Source organism: Triturus cristatus, chromosome 11 (assembly GCF_964204655.1).
Source record: "Triturus cristatus chromosome 11, aTriCri1.1, whole genome shotgun sequence".
In the NCBI taxonomy this organism is placed as follows: Eukaryota; Metazoa; Chordata; class Amphibia; order Caudata; family Salamandridae; genus Triturus; species Triturus cristatus.
The window spans coordinates 583,887,204-583,909,210 of NC_140594.1; the positions used below are offsets into that span (position 1 = coordinate 583,887,204).

At 46.8% G+C, this 22,007-nt stretch overlaps 1 protein-coding gene across 4 annotated transcripts in view; it reads left to right on the forward strand.

Moving 5' to 3' along the window:
- The first annotated feature begins 9,488 nt into the window (after window positions 1–9,488).
- FGF17 (fibroblast growth factor 17) overlaps window positions 9,489–22,007 on the forward strand; it is a 122,530-nt gene continuing 110,011 nt past the window's right edge. For 2 of the 4 annotated variants that reach the window (XM_085636158.1, XM_085636159.1), the window contains exons 1-2: window positions 9,489–10,554; window positions 10,653–10,695. In XM_085636158.1, coding sequence (XP_085492284.1) covers window positions 10,523–10,554; window positions 10,653–10,695 — 75 coding nt within the window. In that variant the 5' untranslated portion in view covers window positions 9,489–10,522. The remainder of the gene's footprint in view (window positions 10,555–10,652; window positions 10,696–22,007) is intronic. The other 2 variants (XM_085636160.1, XM_085636161.1) reach the window with 1 other exon arrangement.

Consider the following 22,007-nt stretch of genomic DNA (forward strand, 5'->3'; position numbering starts at 1 on the left):
CACGGAGCTGAGTTGCAGAGTGTTGTAAAAAGGGGCGTGGCCTCTAAACACCTGTCTGCAACGCAGCCTCTTGGCGCATACTGGAGGTACCTGGTAGGCTAGTTGGCCCCCAGGGACCCACAGGATTGAGGAGGAATTAATTCTCTAACTTAAAACGCGCCAGTGGGCGTGTTTGCACACATGTCACCTCAGGCCCCGCCCCCTTCCTTTACCATTGTGCAAACGTGCCCTGTGGTGCGTTTTGAGTTGAGGAATTAATTCCTCTTCAATCTTGAGGGGTCCCTGAGGGCCAAATAGCCCAACAGGTATCTCCAGTATGCGCCAGGGAGCTGCATTGCAGACAGGTGTTCAGAGGCCATGCCCCTTTTTACACCTCTCTGCAACACAGCTCTGTGGCGCTTACTGGAGGTGCCTAGTGGGCTAGTTTGACCCTAGGGACCCTTAGGATTGAAGGGGACTTAATCTCTCAACTTAGAACGGTGACAGGGCACGTTTACACAGTGGTGAAGTGAGGGTACGGGGCCTTACGTGATGTGTGCAAACACGTCCTGTGGCACGTTTTAAGTTAGGGAAAAAATTCCACTTCAAACCTGAGGGACCATGGGGGCCAAGTAGCCCACCAGGTGCTTCCAGGAAGCACCACTGCGCTGTGTTGCAGAGAGGTGGTGCAGGCCGTGCCCCTTTTGACATCTCTCTGCTACGCAGCTCTGTGGCGCTTACTGGATGTACAATGAATTCCGATTTACTCACCTGTTATCAGGAGAGACCTCAGTGCTGCATCTCTGAGCCCAGTACTGATCCTGAAAAGTAATTCTAACCATACTTACCAGTAACTTGAATTTCTTTCCATAGGCTGACAATGACTGGTTTCACTTGTAAATTGTGTGGAGTTTTGGAACTTTAAAATTTCCACCTAAAATCATCCGAAGAACAAATTCCGATTTACTCACCTGTTATCAAGAGAGAACCCAGTGCTGCATCTTTTAGCCCAGTCCTGACCCTGAAAAGTAATTCTAACCGTACTTACTAGTAACTTGTATGTCCTTCCATAGGAATCCATAGGAATCCATTGTCTGGTTTTCAGCAGAAAAGTTTCTAAGTGTCTATTTTCACAAACTAAAAAAAAAACTAAAAAATCGCCTGTATGACTTAAACGCATTCTTTCAACTGTTTACAGGAAATGCACCAGTGCTGGATCCAGGATCTACCACTGAGTAAGAAAAAGTAACGATAACACTACTTACCTGCTACGTGAATTTCCTTCCATAGGGTAACATTGACTGGTTTCACTTGAAAAGTGTGGAGATTTGGAACTTTAAAATATTCCTATAAAATCATCAGAACTACGAATTCCGATTTACTCACCTGTTATCAGGAGAGACCTCGGTGCTGCATCTTTGAGCCCAGTACTGATTCTGAAAAGTAATTCTAACCATACTTAACAGTAACTTGAATTTCCTTCCATAGGCTAACATTGACTGGTTTCACTTGGAAATTCTTCTAAGTGTGGAGTTTTGGAACTTTAAAATATTCCTATAAAATCAGCAGAACTACGAATTCCGATTTACTCATCTGTTATCAGGAGAGAAATCAGTGCTGCATCTTTTAGCCCAGCACTGACCCTGAAAAGTAATTCTAACAGTACTTACCAGTAACTTGTATTTCCTTCCATAGAAATCCATTGTCTGGTTTTCAGCAGAAAAGTTTCTGTCTATTTTCACAAACTAAATATATTCCTTAAACGCATTCTTTCAACTGTTTACAGGAGATGCACCAGTGCTGGATCCAGGATCCACCACTGAGTAAGAAAAAGTGATGATAACACTACTTACCTGCTAAATTAATTTCCTGTCATAGGATAACATTGGTGATTCTATGTGAAAAAATTTCGAAGTGTCAAATTTTAAAATACAATAATATTCCTTAAAAATCACTACTGTAACCAAAAAACTTTTACTCAACTGTTTACAGGAGATGTCCAAGGACTGAATCTAGGATCCAGTCCTGTGGTTAGAAAATTAATCCATAAAGTAACTAATTGCATTTAACTAGAAATTCACATTGAGCTCAATGGTGCATTGTGTTTAAAATTGTGTTGCCCATTGCAACAACTGTAACTACTGTACTTAAAAGTCTATTGCCTATTTGCAAAGTATTTAAACTAAAGTAATTCATTCTGAGAAACTATATTTTGTAATGTAATTATAATGTAATTTAAAAAATAAAATATCTAAAAATAAAGTTTTAAAAAATGTAGGAAATCAGTATCAAAAAAATCAATATAACAATTAATACATTTAAAAATTGTCATTTACAAAACCTTTGAAATTCACTGAAAAAACCATAGGTTTCAGGTGCGTTATAGTTAGTTGTCATTTGAGATGTCATCAGTGATGTCATGAGTGATGTCACTGACCATGTCATGAGTGATGTAATATGTGACGTCATCAGCAGTGCATTGCGGGCGCGTGAGTTATAGTTAGCTAAACTAACTATAACGGGGGAATTTCAATGGTTTTGTACGAGAGAAATGTCCAACTAACTATATGGTCTGGTACGGCCTAACGCCCCCACCTCCCCTAACGGCGACAAAAACCAAGAAGTCATTCTTGTTTTTGGAATAGGGGGTCGTTGACCCCCGATCGTATTTGTTAACATACAAACAAATTATATTCATAACATATCATAACGCAGAAATGACAAGACAGGATTCGGTACATTTGCTTATATCCTAGCTTTAACAAAACTCTAATACATAAATGTTCCTATCCTAGTCTAAACACATTGTAGTTCACATTTCTGCGTATTCGTCTGAGCCTACGGCAAGGTCAAAAGCTGGCCCCTCCCCCTTACACCGAAACTGTCCCGCGCACCCCAACCGGGATGCGCATGCGCCGGAGGCCCAGCTGACCCGGAAGTACTTAGCCCCAGGCAACCCCCAAACGTTCAGGACTTACTCCATAAAGGGGCCATGCAGACAGCGCAGCTTACTTACGCCCGCGTGCAGGGTGGCTAACCAGCCAATGGAAAGTGTAACCCCCCCTTTGTCCCCGCACCGTTCCAACCAACCGGTTGTAACTGCCCCTGGAGTCTGGTGAGAACCAAATGTCCCTCCCCTCTGGGCGGCCCACGTAATGAGACGCCCCAAAAGATGAGCGGTTAGATAGCCTCCCGAGGGAGGTGAAGCACATGCACCCGATGTGCTATCTGGAGAGAAGAGAACGAGTCCTGGGCTCCCCCCCGGTTTTAAGGACCAGAGGGTCGCCCACGCCCCCGGAAGTGATCAGATCACTTCCGGGGCACGGGGGACCCTCACGTGACCCGGAAGTGATTCAATCACTTCCAGGGCACGACCACCAGGGAGAGACCAGGATTGGGGGGGGCACCGTTCCGGTAGGGGCACGGCCGACCACCATAATGGCGGCGGGGCCGATGCTGGCACCCGCCTTCCTCTAACGCACCTGAAACCTATGGTTTTTTCAGTAAATATATATATTTATGTGTTAGGATTACTTGAACGATGCTACTAATGTTCTAATTTGATGAGTAGTTAAGTCCTCACTTGCAACCATTGATATTTTCCAGAGTCTGTTTATGTTTGTCATTCAGCTCATGACTCATGTTGGTGCTTTATCATAAAATGGCTGCCACACACTGTCTTAGTATTTTTCAGTGGTATGCCCTGACACCAGGATAGCCATCACTATACTTTTGTGATCCCCTTTGATCTCACAAGATTTGAACTTTTTCTTCTGAGGCCACTGTTATCCTGTCTGAGCGGCGCACATGCATGCGTGCCTCCAGGATGGCCATGCAATGTTATTCAGTCCTCTCACACGACTTCTTATTGGACAGTCTGCTCCCCTCCACATGCTACTGGGTCTCCCTCATGGGTAATGGAGCGTATGATGCAAGCAGCCCACCAAAGACACTGGCTCTGGTGCTTGAGTTCACTCTGAGAGGGAAGCAGCAGTACTGTCACTGCAATTTGGATCAGGAGAGACTTCAGAGCGGACCACAACAAAGTGATGAGGTTTGTTCTCAGTGCACTATACATATTGTTAGTTCCTCCCACAACAAGACCACAGGCCATGGTTGACCTTCGTGTCTCCCTCACGCGTACCAGGCTAGGGCCCTACCTGTTTCTGCGAAATGCATTATTCTGTCACCCCATTGACTCCCTCGCTCACCTCATCAGATGGCAGTAGGGATTTACAACCAACAGCAGGGCCGGACTGGCCGTATTGGGCATCAGGCGTTTCCCCAGGAGGATGGAAGGGTCGGGCCATTTTGCAGTGGTGCAGCCGTTTTTGTTACTGGGGGCCTGTTTTGCAGCGGTGCTGCCATATCGGCTCCCAGTAACAAAAGCAGTAGGGGGGCTGGTCCGTCAACATTGCCAGGGCTGTTTAGGTACCCAGTTCGGCCCTGACCAGCAGTTGTCCGGCACAAAATGAACCGTATACCCACCACATGTGGATTTATCTCTCCCTTTGTCACCAGTTGTGTTGCTAGCATAGGCTTGACAAAGGGCATGCGAGATAGGTACATGAACTATGCTACCCTTTATAATATATCCTGAATCTTCTACATGGTTATCTACTGCTAGGGGAGCCTGGTTCCACCCATGCTCTCCCTTGTGTAACCTATCATGGGAAGCCCTGCTACCCCCACACTTCCTGGGTATTGCTGAGTGACCTGGTTGTGTACCAGGAAAGAATTCTATACCATGGGGTCCTAGATTCCTCCTCACTACATGCTATGTTACCATTCTTATACCCCAATGACTCATTTTCTTCACGTCATTGGCGAAAGAAAAAGGAGAAGGAAATGGAAGAAAGACTGCAGGGACAAAACAGTGAAAGGATGTGGGGTTGGATCCAAGGTCCAGAAGATGGGGATAGATGAGGGAGTGACAAGGAGCAGAAAAAACAAAGGACGGAGAGGAGGGAAGAGGAGAGAAACACAAATGGATGGCTGGAGGAACCAGGCAAGTGAATAAGATTGGGAGCCAGTAAAAGGACACAATAGAACATAACCTTTCCTGGAGAAAGATGGTAGAAAGGGAGCCAGAGATAGAAAAAGAGAAAGAACGTGAAAGGTGTGAAAGAAGAAAGATGTACAACAGGAAAATGTTAGAATAGAATGGATAGGGAACAAGAATGGGACAAAGGAGAAAGAAAGGGAAAAATGGAAAGCAGTGTTGAGGAGGTGGGGACTGGAAGAATAAAAGGGATAAAGGAAAGATGAAAATGGAAAGAGTCAGAGGGAGAGCAGACTGAGCTGATGGCTCAGAAAAGTGAATGGAATAGGTAGGAATAGAGAGAGTGAAGAATATGAGAAGGTGGCATGATAGCAACGAAAAGGAGTAAGGACAAAGAAAAGGTGGAGTGGTTGGAGAAGGAATGTTAGACCGTAATTATTGAATAGATGAGAAAAGGAGTAAAGTTGGGCGTGAGGCGGAAGAAGTGAAGGAAGTGGGGTGAGAGAGGATACCTGAAATAAAGTAACTATAGAGAAATGGAAGTGATGACAGGGAAGGGAAAAAACTATGTTTACACGAGGGAGGAAAAACGAGGAAACACAGAAAGCTGGAGAAGAGGGGAGGAAGGAGAGTGAGGTAATCGATGAGAGGAGAAAATGGATCAACAGAGGGAAGGGGCAGGAGAAGTTAAGAGAGGCTGTGTAATAATAGAAAGGATGAAAGGAGTGGAAATTGAGTTGGGGGCTGAAAGAGAGGGGACTAGAGGAGGTGTACGAGCAAAGATGGAGAGTGAAGGGGAGGGATCCGGAAAGGAAGAAAATAAGATAAATGTACGGACGGAGAAAAGGACGTGGGCAGACAGAATGGATTAAAGGAGCGACTGAAGGGAGAATTGGGGGAAGGAAGGAAAACTTGGTAATGGAATGGTAAGGGGGAAAACGTGTGGAGGAGCGAGAAGAAGGAAAGGTACAATGCAGTGACGGCGAGAAGTGGAAGGCAGGATGGGCGCCTAGCAGAGAACTCTCTCCGCGAGATGTTGTCACTTAATGTAAATGTAATGATTATCACCGAGAGACAAGTCCTCCCTGAACTGGGCGGGCCTCCCCTCCGCGGAAGGGGGCTGGGAGACAGAATAAACAGCCGTGTTTATTGGAAGTGCTGGTCTGTGGTTTGCGGCTTCCTGTTCCTAACGAGGGCTGAATGGAAAGGTGAGAGGCGGGCAGGTGAGGCCTAATCCCGCACCAGCACAAATCACTCTTTTCAATAGCTACAAATACCTCCTCCCTGTGGGCTTTAACTTCAAACGGCAGCCCAGACCGCCCAACTCTTCCTCCGAGGGGGGGTGGGAAGGCTTCGGCGAGCCAACATTTTTTGTTTCTTTTTTTCTGCTTTGTCCCGCTAAAAAAATCCAGTCTAACAGACCTTTTCAGTCATTTGAAACCCTCAGTGTGTCTCACGTGAAGCAGAAATGTACCTCACTTGAGACCCAAATGTACTCTATTCAAAGCCTTAAATGCGTTTCATTTGGCGTCGAAATGCAAGGCGTGTGAGGTCCTACGTATGCCTCACTTGAGGCTAACAATGAGTCTCACTTGAAACTTACAAATGTGTCCTAATTGAAGCCGAAAATGCATCAAGGTTGACGTCAAACCCCGAATCATTGCGGCCTAAGACGTGTCTCATCGTAAGTTTGAAATGTGCCTCGTTTAAAGCGGCCTAAAACGGGCCCATCAGAGAGCCATTTGTGCTCCATTTTAAGTTGAGAACGTGCACATATTTCATTCTAGAGCAATATGCTCCTTTTTGAGACCCCCAAAGGCGCCCCTGAGAGCAGTAACACACCCCACTGAAAACTTACAACGTTTTTTTTAGCTTAGCTATCTCCCAGTTGGCTCTCAAAATGTGCTTCGTTTAACCCCCAAACGTGCCTTCATTTCAGAAACTTAACCATTTAAGTTGAGCAGTTTATCTTACTTTATAAAAATATAAAGCGTAACTAGTTTTCGAGGAGAACTCGGTATGTGGCACAATGGCAGCATTCCATCTGTATTGCAGCCTTCAGTTCCATGGCATTTTGGGCCTGTCCCTCAAAACGTCCACAATTACACCAACATGACTTGCCAATTTGCTTTTGACTGTGACTCGCCTTGTTCCAACTCGTGCAAACTCCCTTCTCCATCCAGCAGGTGTGAGGCCACCACATTTCAGGCAAAAATTAATGTAACTCCTGCCACAACCCACAGAGCTGCAAACATATGTTCTTATTCCCCTACAAATGTTTATCTAAGGTTTACAGATGAAAAACTGAGAGCAGCCTGTGTAAAACCTGTGAGTTGCAGGTTGCACACAAATCTCGCCAGCAGGCGCATTGACTCGCTGGGCTATTTGACAAGCGTCCTGAGCGCCTTTTTGTTTTCAGACAGGCACTGAATGGACTGGGGCCTCGGAGGCATCCTTGCGACGCTCCGCTGCTCATCCCCTCTCGCAGAGTGACCCTCTTTCATCAGCACACGTCCCGCCTTGTCACTTGGGTCAGTTGAGTGCCTTGGAACGCTGGTAGGGGCTTTGCAGTCTGTGCGTCTCCTGCGTGAACCCACGTCAAACGCACGCAGGCCACGTCCATTGCTGTTTCTTGAAAGGTGCCGCTATACACGCAGCAACAGATACAAACTGTGATCGCTTGGCACCAAAAACCCGAAATAGGATACCTCTGATGAAAATTTAGTTCGTCCACGGATTTTAAAATGTTTAAATAATCTTTCCTTTTTTCGTGACTTTAGGTATCCAAGCCCAGGGCAAGCTACCAGACCCGTTGTTAGCATCCTCCTCTCTGCTTCTCTGAAGTGGGGGTATATCTGCTCTTCTCCAGGCCTACCGCTCCCACCCAAATCTAGCATAATAGTGGTCCCCCACTGTTGTATGGTGTGGTGCTTGGGTGTATGGCCTCTTTACCCCTAAAGGAGACCAGAATCCAGCCATGGCGGAGGATAAAGAAAATTCAGAAGACTAGGCTGGGAGCCAAGGGATGTACAGAATAGATGCGTCTGGCTGTTAATCTCTAACCAGATGACCACCTCACTCTAGGTTATTAAGGCCACTGTCTCCAGGCCTGAACTATTCACCTACTAAACATTGCTTTCAGGTGTGTTTGTCTTATAAATTCAATGGTAGCACAAAAAGACTACATTGCCGAAAATGCATTACTTTATCACACAAAGTCCAAGGTTTGAATCAGATTTCTTAATGACCTGGAATGAGGGGATTATTTTGCATATATATGAATTACAAGTCATTTTTGTGGTGGAGGGAGCCGGCTCTTGGATTCTTAAAAAGACTGCAATGGTACCTGGCGGTGGCAGTCAGTGAATCCCCCCCACCCAGCCACTCATTCATTGTGGGCATAGTCATACCACACTCTAGTGTCTGGATCTAACATCTGGGCCCGGTGTTTTGTGAAGGGCAGGTCTTCTGGTGATGGAGAGCAGGAAGATGGGGTCCTTTGAGGGAGACGCGGGTTCGTGGAAGCAGGCCTTCCCTTTGGGTGTCATTTGGGTTTAGGAGTTTTGGGATTGGGGCAGGGGGGGTGGGGTAGTGGATGGGTTTGACTTGAGGATGGGATCCGTGTGGATCGGTGGCTGTGGGGAGCTTGACGATTCTTGAGAGGGAGTGGGGCATGGTTTAGGGATGCTATTGATGGGGAAGGGGTGGCTAAGGTACTTGGTGGATAGAAACCTTTGGGGTGGCTTCAAGGGTTAGGGTTACTGAATTAGCACTGTGTGCTTGAAGAAGGGTGTCTTGGGGTTGGGGAATCAGGGTCTGTGGGGGGCACTTGATGGAGTATGACGTGGGCATAATATCAATGGAGAAGGGGAGGCTGAGAAATCTGATGGGTACAGGGTTTGGGAAAGGGCGGCTCTGGAGAAAGCACCGTGGATTTGGGGTAAGATGCTCGTAAGTAGGGGTCCAGTCGATGGGGTATGTGCCACCCAGGAGGAGTCATCGACGTTCCCCGTCCGGAGCAGCTCGCTGCAGGCCCGGAGTCTCCTCTGACCACTTTTTCGTGCATTTATTCAGGGCCGGTTTTTCGACTGCGGGACCCGCGCGCTCAGGTGTCCGAGCGGTCTGACTTCTGTCATGGTCCGTCCGTGGTGGTGACGGGGGCTGTCACCCGCCCCGTCTCCTCTGCTTCCGCTCCCCCGCCCTCTCTTTTCTTCTCCTAAGCTGTGCCAGGGGAAGGCCCGGAGCCCATAAAGCCTCCAGTTTGTCTGATTTCCCCTTTTAATTAAGTGTGGAAAGCCCATCGGACTGCAGTGCCCCCTCCCTCCCACACCGACACTCTCAGACCTCCATCAAGGCTGGGAAATTAAAAAAGCCACCGCCTCCCCCCCCGGCCCCCACCGCTTGTGCTAGGTGTGCACTGATTAATCTCTGGGCAGATGTGAGTGGGGGGTCATTAGCCCCCTCCCCTCCCAGTAGCCAGGGCTGGTAATGGGCCAGGGTGAATCCCGCCCCCCATAATGGGCCTACAGCCGCGGGGTCAGTTGCCCACACACAGACCCCCTCCCTCTCCTGACTCTCACACCCCTGTCTCCCTCCACTGCCCCCGCCCGTCTCCTCCTCCCGGCTCTCCCAGCTGCTGCAGGACTTCCACGGGCAGACCGGGCAGCAGTCCTGCCAGCCAGGGAACGTGAGCTGCCAGCCCGCGGCCAGAGGGTGCTGCTGCTGCTGCCGGAGGTGGGCGCTGTGAAGGTACTGCTGGGACTTGGAGTGGTGCCTGGACCAGGTGGTACTCGAGGCGCTGGATTTGGGGCTGCTGGAGGTGCTGCCTGTGCTGGTGCTGAAGTTGGTGCTTCTTGTGTTGAAAGTGGCAAAAAAGGTTTTGCTGGACCTGGTCTTGTGGAGCTCTGGAAAGTGGCCTGGCACAGTTGGAGTCTAGCGTGGGTTGCTGTGGGCAGCCTTCAGGCTTAGTGAGGTGCCCAATGCAGGGGGGCCTGCCTGAGTAAGTGGACTGAAAACTTGATGCACGCCTCCGCTGCCCACCATCCTGAAGTTGGGTTGCGCACGCAAAGACAGACCTTAGAAGGCCCGCCTCATGAGAGCCTTCATTTGGTGGCTAGGGTGGACCTGCGGCTGCTCAGATGGGCATTGAGTGCTCATAGGACTCATTTGGACTTGACCACCTCAACAAGCCACCAGTAGTCCTTCTCACACTGGTCCGGGACTTCTCCACCGTGAAGCACAGCGTGGGACCCCCATGATCCAAGGCAACCTTCGAAAAGTCTTCAAGACAACTCAATTTGCCGTGCTGCGCTTCGTATGTTTGATATCTTTGATTCATTTACTTCTTCCTTTCCAATTTTCTCAGTCTCGCCATTGAACCACCACCTCACCTAAAACCACTACGACAGACGTGGTTCCCTCAATCACCGGTTCCCTAATATCCAGACACTTGGATCCCTTTTGTGCGTTGAAAGAGCTCAATTTGCAAATTTTTGTGAATTTGTTGGATTTATCCCTTTCCGCTGTTGGATCGTCATCACCATGGCCTGTCGTGGGCTCTGCGGCTTCCACGTGTAAGGTTTTTTCTACTGCTCGCTGCCAAAATCTCCTTCCACCAGTGTCCTTGTAGCTACCACTATTAATGCCGCCTCTCCTCCTCTTCCTCACACAGGTGGCTGCAGATCCTCCTGCTCTGGCAACCGACCGAATCCCAGGTACGTCCTCCAAATTCTCAATTTTTTAATAAAAAGTATTTATTACATTAAATTTGAGATTAGCATGCTACATCACATAACGAATGCAACAATGCTCCGATTTATATCAACTTCCCCTATCCCCCAGCCACTCTCCTGCCCCTAAAAATATTTCATTTATTGATTCACGTTTTTGGTGGGGGTTCTATAACTGAGACTCAATTTAATGCACATCGAGGATTCAACAGGCGCGTGCAATAACATGTTCGAATATGCGACAAGGAAACCAGTCGTGCCAAATTCGCAGGACGGAAATTACCCTCACTAGGTGAAGAGAGCAGGCCACATGCTCTTGGCCTAGTGTCCCCCCCCCCCCCCCCCCCTCCTTCTTACGTTCCCGCTTCTTTCATCTGTGTTTCCTCGGAGCAGAGGGTTGAGTTTTTAAGCTTGTGGTTTGCACTAACTTTGCAGCGATTGTTAGTATAGGAAACGTCGAGGCCTAGCAGGTCCCTCGTGCTGGAACCACCGGGGCCGGCTCGTTTAAACCCGTTTTGACCTCCTCTGGCCCGGATGCACTCGGAGGTGTCAGAAGGGAAGTTCATTTGCAATAGCAAACAGAGCCAGTGTGATTTGGTGACTAAGGGGCAGTTAGGGGGGTTTCTGAAGGGAAGCTAGGTAAGTGTCTTATGTCTGGGAAGTGTTTAGTGAAGGCGTGTGTGAGAGATTATCACGCTACCGCAACAGTGCGAAGGCAGGCTGAGGAAAAAAAAAAGTGCACTGTGAGAACATATAAAAATGTCCATATTTAACTATATTCCAAAATCGCTATTAGGCCACGTTGGATCTATTAACTTAGCATTTATGTCGCAGACTGAAGTTTGATATATTTGGTGGTGTCATAGTTTGCTGCGCCATCTCTGTATAAAGTAACGCCACAGCGTAATATCAGAATTTCTGTGACGAAGTCCTGCAGTGGACTATGAGCTAAATGCGGCCGCGGACAAAGTGTCATGTTGTACCGAGTCATTATTGTGAGGAGGATTGAGGGAAAATATGCATGTGTTCCATCAGGGGTCATTGCCGGACGAGAGACCTGACGAGGACGCTTCTGAAAGTAGCCGGCCGATCCACAGTAAACAGGGGATGCCGCTGTGTGTATTATGTCCTGTCCAACCCTGCCCTAATCTATCGTCGGATTCAGGGATGATGTCACAAACTGTATTCAGGTTCTAGCTGTCATACTACATTCTAATGAGAGCTAATATCACAGTCTGGGGCCAGGTTCCAGGAGTGACATTACACTCTAATGGCTGGTTCCAAGAGTGATTTTACAATTTGTTATCAAACTCCTGGAGGATGTGACTTAACGGCTAGAGCGACCGACTTTGAGGCTGGAGACCCAGGTTCGAGTCTGGAGGGAGGCTCAAGCATCCTGTGATTCTGGGCAAATCACTTAATCTCCTCGCGCTGGAAATTAATGTGTCCGTCTGTAATTCAACTGGTGCTCATGTATAGCGCTCTGAGACCTACGGGTCGTCGAAAGCGCGCTATATAAAACTGCAATAAACTTTAAAAAAAAGTCTCAGTCTAGTATCTGGGGCGATGTAACAATCGGACATCTTTTCCCTGAGGTGATGTCATAACCTAACGGGCAGATATTGGAGTTATGTCATTCGCCGGCCTTAGTTTAATAGAATTGTTGCAACAGTCTGACTAAAATATGTTCATGGCCTGACGTAATTCCCAACCTACTACATTTCCTGCAGGGCTTCACAGTGTGACGTCAGGTTCCTGAGTGACATCGAAGATTAGCGCCAGGCTCCTGAAGTAACATGGCCGTCAGATGTCAGGTTACTAGGGAGAGGTCAGAGGTTGCCCCTCTCTCTCTCTCCCTGCCATGTTAGGAGAGGTGCACTCGTTAAGGGAGGAGCACTGTTGATAGGGGTGCTCTGATAAAGAGGTTCCCAGAAGAAGGCACGAGCTCTATTATGGCAGAGGCGCTGAACTCATATCTGCAGTGAAGAAAGGTGCTTTACAGCGGAGGTGATGTAGTAAAAGTGGTTTATATGTTGAGGAAAATTAAAGAGGGGCTCTTGTGAAGAGGGGCAGAGGTGTAGCTAGTATCGTGCAGCAGGTGCAGTGTTACCGGGGCTCAGATCCCTGAGGGCATTTTGAACCCTGACAGTGCTGGACTTTACAACCCCCTCCCCCCTCACAACAGCCAAAGAGGCCATTTTCTCTGTTTGCACCTGGGCCCATGGGCTCCTTGTTACCTACTGAAGAGCGGTGCTGTTGTGAGGGATGGTCAGGGCCGGATTGGCCGTAGTGGGCATCAGGCGTTTGCCCGGGAGACTGGGGACCGATTTTGGAGCTGTGGGGGTGGTTTCGTTACTGGGGGCTGGTTTTGCAGTGACGCAGCAATATCGGCCCCAGGAACAAAAGCAGCAGCGCTGGAGACCGGTTTTGTTAAGCCCCAGTGCTTGACATTTGAGTCCCTCCCCCAGGGTGGGGGCCCGTCCAATAACATTCCCAGGGCTTCTCTGGGTTCCCAGTCCGGCTGTGGGATGGTGCTCTTGTGAAGGGATACGCCCAAGAGCAGGAATATACACTGCGTTAATGAGAGCTAGAGGTGCTATGTTGAAACAGTGTTAGGAGGTGATATGGTGGAGAGGCAGTGGACACATCTGGCGCCCATATGAAAGCATGGTCACTGGCTAATGGATGTGCTCTGGTGCGCTGCTTTTTTAGGTCTAGCCTTGGCAGTGCATGCGCTGATCTGCCAGCCATACTGTATTGGAGTATGTACTTGAAGCCCCGCCCACTCTCTGCCCATGTTTGTCATTGGCTTGTGTCATTGTCCTTCCTAAATGCTGGCTTCTGATTCGATATGAGGCTTGTTAGTCCCTCCTTAGTACCGCCTTGTCTTCATTTGTAACCTCCCATGAGGACTGGCCCTTTTACTTTGGTTGTTACACGGTACGTCTTCTTTAGTCTGTAAGCACTATTTTCTTTAATGAGTTTCACTTACTGCAGGAGGGTCTCTCGTGTGCGTGCAGTTGTGACAACCAGAATGTTTATTTAACTCGTAGTAAATGGGGAGCTTTCCAGGGGCCATGGGAGACAGAATGGGGCAACTCAGTGATGCCTTCAAGTATTTGGAATGCAATAGGTCTTGCATTTCCGAGAGTTTAAGCTATTTGCATTGTAAATGACAATGCCTTTTATTTATCTTTTAAATCCAAAACATAAATTAAAGGCATTGTCATTTACAAAGCCAATAGCTCAAACTCGTGAAAATGCAAGACCTATTGTTATGTTATGTTATGTTAGAAAGTTTTATAAAGCGCGACAGCTGCCTCAGCTAAGAGGCGTCCCGGCGCTGAGCAACATGAGAGCAATACACGTATAAGCAAACGGCCTACAAGGACGGAAACAAGAATGTCTTGATAGCTTTCCTGAATTGGAAGTAGTTGGTAAGCCCTCGAATATGGATAGGTAGAGAGTTCCACAAAATGGCCGCTCTATTCCGAAAAACGCGTCCGCCTACACGAACCTTCCTTACCCGAGGGATTACTGCCAAACACAGTCCCATAGATCGAAGCGACCGTGAGGGAATATAAGGTAACAAGAGGTCAGACAGGATTTGGGGGGATGCCAACTTCAGGATTTTAAAGGCAAAACAGAGTGCTTTAAACTCAATCCACCTGGCTACAGTTAGCCAATGAAGGCGATGGATAGCACTAGTCACTGGACAGGTTCTACGCAAGCCCAGGAGAGATCTTGCGGCCGCATTCTGGACTCTCTGTAACCCCTGAATTTCAGATTTGTTGGCTCCTAAATGTAACGAGCAAGCATAATCAAGCCTTGATAGAATCAGGGCTTGAATAATGATCTGCCTAGTTGTGGCATCAAAGAAGGCCAGTATGGGTTTAAGCCCCCGTAACAGACCAAAACAGGTACCTGCCACCTTTTTCGTCTGAAACTGAAAATTAAGTGAGCTGACCATCCAAACCCCCAGGTTCTTCACTACAGGCATTGCAGATGCTTGTTTTTTTTGCATTTTTATATAGCGGGAACTTGACCTGAAGGTATTTGTAGTGCTTTATATAAGCACCAGTTACAGTACACAAGGACACATTTATTTATTTGTAGGCATGGGGAGTTTAAGGGATTTGCCCAGAATCGCAGGATGTCGAGCCAACGCCAAGACTCACACCTGGTTACCCAGTTCCAAAGTCGGCAGCTCTGGAGAATCTTTAATGAAAGAGGCTCTCTGGAAGACAAATGTCCTGATGAAGGGAGATGCTCCGATAAAGGGGCCTGTTCCTGTAATGGTAGGGACTCTAGTGAACTTCACGGTTCTCGTGAAGAGATGAGGTCTGGTGAGGTGAGGGTAACTTTTGTAAATGGAGCGCACTAGTGAAGAGAGCATACCTAGAGGTGGGAGGGGCTCTGGCGAGGCGCAGGGCGCTCATGAAGGGAGATGCTCTGGTGAAGGGACAGGATTGTTTTTTTCCTTTTTTTAAAGGGAGGCAGTCTTTGGTGAAAGAAGTGGGTGAGGTGAGGATCTTCTCTGAAGAGAGGTGTTGTGGTAAAGGATAGCTGAGTTTCTCTGGGGAGGCGCTTCAGCCCAAAGAGTGAATCTCTGTAGCAAAGGGTTCAGCTGCGGTGATGGACTCCTGCTAAGAGTGATGCTCTTGGTAAGGGAGGGTGCTTCTGTGTAGGGAGGAGCTGTGGTTAAACTAAACTATAGTAAAGGAAAGGACTGAGTGAGGACATCATATGAAGAAATGTGCTCTGGCAAAGAGGTGGTGTTTTAGTGAAGGGAGTAGTTCTAGTGAAGGGAGAGACTCTAAGGAAGAAAGGGCCTCTGGTGAGTTGAAGAGTTCTTGTGAGCAAGACTGACTGGTGAGGTGATGGTGCTTTTTAGAAGACAGGATCTCTAGTGAGGAGATGGTCTCCAGTGAAACAAGCATTGGCATAGCCAATAGGTCTCGCCTTTGGGACCTTATAAGTGTTTAGCCATGCAACAGTTGCGTAACTAAATACTTATAAGGTCCCAAAAGCAAGACCTATTGGCTATGCAAAGCGGCGAAAGTGAAAGTGATCGCGATCAAACATCAAAGCGGCCGTGCGGCCGAAAGTGAAAGTAATCGTGGTAAAAAGCGGCGCGCGCGCCCGCGCACATGCACTGTAGCTCTAGGCTGGCCTGGTAGCACTTTTTGGAGCCCTCTCAATAAGTCTCGCCAGACCAGCGCATGCGCTGGGTCAGGCGAGACCTAAAAATGGGACAGTGGTCAGCTGAGGGTCCCCAGTCAAAATGGGGCTGTGGTCAATTGAGGGTGCTCTTGTGAAAGGGGACTCTAGTGAGGTGAGGAGATCTTATGAAGCAGGTGCTCTGGTGACGGAATGCACTGGTAATTGGACGTTGCTTATGTTAAAGGAGTGGTGCTCACAAAAATAGTCTGTAGTGAAGCAAGGTAAGAGCCTCTTGTGAAAATAGGTACAGTTAAGAAGAAAAGTTGCTTGTGTGAGCGGAGGGGCTCTACGACAGGGGTACTAGTGAAGAGAAGGTCTCTGGCAAAGAGGCTGTGCTTTTGTGAAGGGGGTGCTCTTATTAAGCAAAAGTGGCTTTGTGAAGGGAAGTATTCTATTGAAGGGAGGGTTTCTAGAGAAAGAGGAGGTTCTAGTGAAGAGATGGGCTCTGGTGAAGGGAGGACTCAAGCTCTTAGAAGTGAGAGGTTCTGGTGAAGGGCGGTTCCATTATAAATAAGGCTCCCTGTTTTCCGTTTTTACTGATTCTTACAGCTAAATACAGACAGAAACTATTTTCCTGTCTGAAGTTTTTTTTAAATGTGGATTAAAAACGGACATTTGGGTTGTTTTTCAGTGATTCTAAATGCTGTCAGTCATGACAGGCAGGCCAATAGTTGTGCAGATTGACAGGCAAAGGGATTAAAAAAAGAAAGGAATTTTAGTAAAGAGCCTTAAACAGTTGTAGATTTGCACAACCTTGCTACAAAAATGTGCATGTTTTCTTATTAGTACATATTTTATCATCTAAGTGTGTATATATCATTGAAACCTGCCATGCGTACAGGCACGAGTGTACATTAACTGAATAAATAAATGTAGAAATATGCACATTTCAACTTAATTTTTTCACAAAACCTAAAATAAATATGAATAAATACAGGTAAAATTAGCAAAAAATAAATATGAATATATACAGACAGAAATGACAAAAATATAAATACCATAAAACCGGGAGCCCTAATTATAAAGGGACATGCTATTGTGAAGTTCTTTGTACTTGAGATGGGAAGGCACCGCCCAGAAGTGGTGATATGGTGAATAAAAAAAGTGAAGACAGGCTCTAGTCATAGATGTCTTTGTGAAGAGGGGTGTTTTGAAAATGGAGATGCTGTGATGTGGAGAGATTTCCTTGGCAAAGAGGGGTGTTTTAGTAAAGGAGGTGGTATTGTGAGGGGAGGGGATATGGTGACAGGTGGGTTCCGGTGATAGGTAACGCTTTGGGGACAGGAAGGGGTCTGGGAAGACAGTGATGCTGCATAGATGGAGGCCATGATTAAAAGAGGTAAATTGGGCAAACAAGATGCCCATGTAAACATTTGTGCTCCGGCTTACACAAGTGCTCTGGTGAATAATGGTGTTCTGTGGAGGAGAGATGCACTATCGGGTACTCCATGGTGGTGTGCAGGCCTATTGTGAACAGAGGTGATTTGGTAACGTGAGAGCCCCTAGTTGGGAGAGGCGGTCAGGTAGAAGGAGACTCCTGGTTGTAGACAGGTGACCTGATGAAGAGAGGTGCGCTGATAAATGAAGGTGTGGTGAGCTGGTGAAGGGGTGTGCCTAGTTGAGGAGAGATGCGACAGTAAAGGAAGGAGCTATGGTGAAAGAAGGTTGGTGTGTGAAGAGAGGGGCTCTGGTGAAAAATGGTTCCTCAGAGAAGAGGGATTCTCTGGTAAGAAGTGCTCTGGTGAAAGAAGGTGCTCTGGTGAAAAGAGGGGCTTCGGTGAAAGGAGGTACTTTAGTGAAAGGAGGAGCTATGGTGAAATAAGGCTGCGGGGTGGAGAGAGGTGCTCTGGTGAAGAATGGTTCCTCGGAGAAGAAGGATTATCTGGTAAGGAGAGGTGCTCTGGTGAAAGAAGGTGCTCTGGTGAAAAGAGGGGCTTCGGTGAAAGGAGGTACTTTGGTGAAAGGAGGAGCTATGGTGAAAGAAGACTGCGGTTTGGAGAGAGGTGCTCTGGTGAAGAATGGTTCCTCGGAGAAGAGGGATTATCTGTTAAGAAGAGGTGCTCTGGTGAAAGAAGGTGCTCTGGTGAAAAGAGGGGCTTCGGTGAAAGGAGGTACTTTGGTGAAAGGAGGAGCTATGGTGAAAGAAGACTGCGGTGTGGAGAGAGGTGCTCTGGTGAAGAATGGTTCCTCGGAGAAGAGGGATTATCTGGTAAGGAGAGGTGCTCTGGTGAAAGAAGGTGAAAAGAGGGGCTTTGGTGAAAGGAGGTACTGTGGTGAATTGAGTAGCTATGGTGAAGGAAGGCTGCAGTGTGAAGAGAGGTGCTCTGGTGAAGAATGGTTCCTCTGAGAGGAGGGATGCTCTGGTAAGGAGAGGTGCTCTTGTGAAAGGAGGTGCTCTGATGATAGGAGGTGCTAAAAGAGAAGCACTGCTATGGAGAAGAAACCACCAAGAAGTGTGATTTGAGGGTCCTTTGGCCTCTCCAAGCTTCCCACCCCCGTGCCCCCGCTCGTAATAGGTACTATTTACACTATGCCCACTTGCAGCAGGTGCTCGCCGTGCTCACATGTAATCTCTTTGGAGTGCTTATCTTATCGTCTCACAGCGGATGTTTTTCCTGCTCCAGAGGCGGGTTGCCCTTGCATCTCTGTCTGAGTCTTTTAAGAAAGCACCTCTTTACCCGAGAGGAGGCGCCGAAGTGCTGTGGTTGCCAGCTGCAGCCTATCACATACACTACCATTTGGAGACCCCCCCAAAAAGCTCCTTCATCACCCACCCAGCGTCCCCCCAACCTTAAATCTCGCCTGCTCCTTATTTTTCAGCTCCACTGCACCCCTTCAGTGCCTCGAGGCTACTTTAATGTGACATGAAGCTCTATAAAAAACAATCTACATTAAATGGAATGTGCTTGATGGGCAGTTTAGGCGTGCAGTGTACAACGTTTAATAGTGGTATCATTGGTGTAGCAGGTGCAGTGACACCGGTGCTGTAGGCCTGAGGGGCACGCTTCAGCCTCGGGTATAGCCATTTGTGGACTATCAAACCAGGGAATGGGAGGGGCATTTTCCAAGCTGGCACTAAAGCCCATGTCGCCCTTGCTACCACCTCTGAAAGTTTACAAGCTGCCCTCAGTTTGTAAAAATATAAGTGCAAGGGCTCTTGTCAGGAGGGCATTGCAGCTTGCACCACACATTGCCCCTGCTAGAGGTGCCAATGATATTAACAACACAACTACTAAACATCACACTCCTTCAGGTGTGACAATTCAGATTATTTTGGTCCCCAAGCTATAAAAATGGCTTGGGTGGCAGGTATTAGTACATTTTTAGTGTAGATTGAATTAATAACAAAGTGTTGTTGTGGTCATCTCTAAATTAGCCCGACAGTGCCACCTTGTGACAGACTGTCACAAGAGCCGGTGTTGACAATTTAGTGTAGGTGCTGAGCACCAGAAACCACTGTCCCAAATTAAGCACTGCCTCCGAGGCACATGCTGTGTGTGCTATGTACGCTCAGGGCAGACTTTCAATAGGGACAGCATTGAGAGTGATTATTACAAACAAAAGGTATCTGTCCATGTTCATGGCAGATACAGTCTTTTTTTTTCTTCTTTTAAACAGGCTCGCTCTCAAGATACAGGTTTATAGCTTATATTCTGTAAGTTTATAGCTGGTATTGATAAGTACATACTGTGTGTAGCTTTCGGGCCCGCTCTTCGCAGGCAGTCTCATGGCCACCTATTGACAGGCATATGAGCAATGTGTCCATTTACAGTATGTTCTCGAGTCTGTTTTTTGACATGTAAGTGATCCCAGTAAGGAAGACTCGCCCTTCTATCCTGCCAAGGTAAATTGAGCATCATCATTTGAGTAATAGTAACATCTGTTATGAAAAACGCTTATAAATGGCAGAAGTGTGGTATGGGATGCTATATAAAACATGTAATTATTATTATTAGGTATATTTTGTCTCCTTGCTAGGTACAAGGTCAGATAGTAAGTTTATAGCATGTTCTCTTCTCCGGGAGTATAGTCTCGATGTGAACGAACTGGACATTTTCTTTATGCGTGCCGGCTCACTGTGTGGGTCTACAGTACATTTGAAACCAGTGCTGTCTTGATGTGTAAGTCTGTGGCATGTTATTGCTAGGTACAGGTTCCAAGTCTATGATTACTGATTTATTGACTAGTACAGACTCAGGGTGTAAGTTTACAGTATATATATTGGTCAGTCACAGCGATGGGGTTCGATTCACATGTATTGGTCTATAAGTAAGTGTAACTTACTCTTGGAGTACTCCTGGTTAATCATGAATTTCAGGAGTAAGCCAGAAGTACACCCCGCTTACTCCTGGAATTCAGGGCCAAGCCAGGCGTACTACAGGAGTAAGTTACAGCAAAACCTCTTTGGTTTTCGTCCATGTGTCTACATTTACGACGGGTAGGTACAAGCTTAGTATCCGCCAGCACAGTCTGAGGGGCCTATTCACAATGAATTTTTGAGAATGTAAACTACTACTCTTGTAGTATATTTTTATGTAATCTTACATGCCCTTTTGAATTCCCTAGAAAATATAAAATGGCAATAAACTGGGAGTATTCGAGACATGTTCTTATACAATTAGTATGAAGTGGCCCTCTTTGCACTTCTACTAAATAGTCAGTTGGATGTTTCGGGGCTGATTCACAAAGGTATGTAAGACTAGGTGAAAAGAGTAACTCTGAAATACTACTTCTTGTACTCAGCATTGCTTTTGTGAATCGGCCCCCTCAGTGTTCAGTGGCGTGTTCGTTACAAGGGCAGCCTCAGTTTGTATATTTACAGCTTGTTCTCAAAAGGAACACCCTGAGTTTGTAGGCTTCCTGAATGCCATGAACATGTATTGTATTGCAGTATTTATATGGCGCTTACTGCCCATGTGGGGCGCTAAAGTGCTTGCCTACATGAGCAGCACACCACACCGTGCAGGGTGTGTGGTTGGAAGAGTGTTGTCTTTGTTTTGAACCTATGTGGGAAGTGTTTCCATGTTCTGCGTGATGACCACCGAGGTGCGGTTATCGTGTTATGGGGTGCAGCGCGTAGCAGCGTGCTGACGTACCGTCTTAGAGTGGACTTTGTTGCTAGAATTCTGGCATGTTAAGTTTCTACCTTTCCGGCAGTTTGCTAGCAGGTACAACCAGGCGTGCACTGCCGGGCAGCGTTTTGTGGATTGTTCCAAATATGCTCTAACAGGTGTAGTCTACCTGACAACTACAGTCTCAAAATCGACGTTTAGACCTCCTACTTGACTGTAATACTCTAAGGGCCTGATTCACAAAGGCATTTCCGTGCAGTAAAGTTACTACTGCGGAGCGTCTGCACTCGTGGTGGAATCTCCGCACTGAGAACTGCAGTGGGGAAATTCCATCTCGAGTGCAGACTCTGAGGTCGTAACTTTACTGCACGGAAATCCCTTTTGTGAATCAAGCCCTATATCTGTACGTTCACAGAGCGTTATGGATGAGATGGGTCGCTTTAGTGTGTAAGCTAACAGCATGCCCTTATTGAGAGGTAAGGTTTGGAGGTGTTCGCCACAGATGGTTCTCCACGGTGATTATTATTACTATTACTATTACTATTATTATTATTATTACTACAAATGGCAGTGAGGTTATCCCAGAACTGTAAGGGTTATGGGGCTAATAGAAATGAATAGTAACAATAATAATGATACCCATTTTATTATTATTATTATTATTATTATTATTGATACATTTTATGATTATTAGCACAATTACTATAGTTATTATTATGATTATTATTATTGTTATTATTACACATGCCAGTGAGGTTATTCCACATTATGGGGCTAGGTCTCCCTCGGGGGAATTTGAATGCTTACTGGATAAATGATAGTTTAAAAATAATAAAAAAAAAAATAATAAGTTCCTTTACCACAGGCTCAGTTAAGTTTGCAGCAAATTCCTAAGGGGTACACATACATACTCTCTCTCTGTCTCTCTCTCTCGTGTTTAGAAATGTTTAACAATACAGTGTCTACACAACATTAAACCCAGGTTTTTAAAAGCAAGTAGAT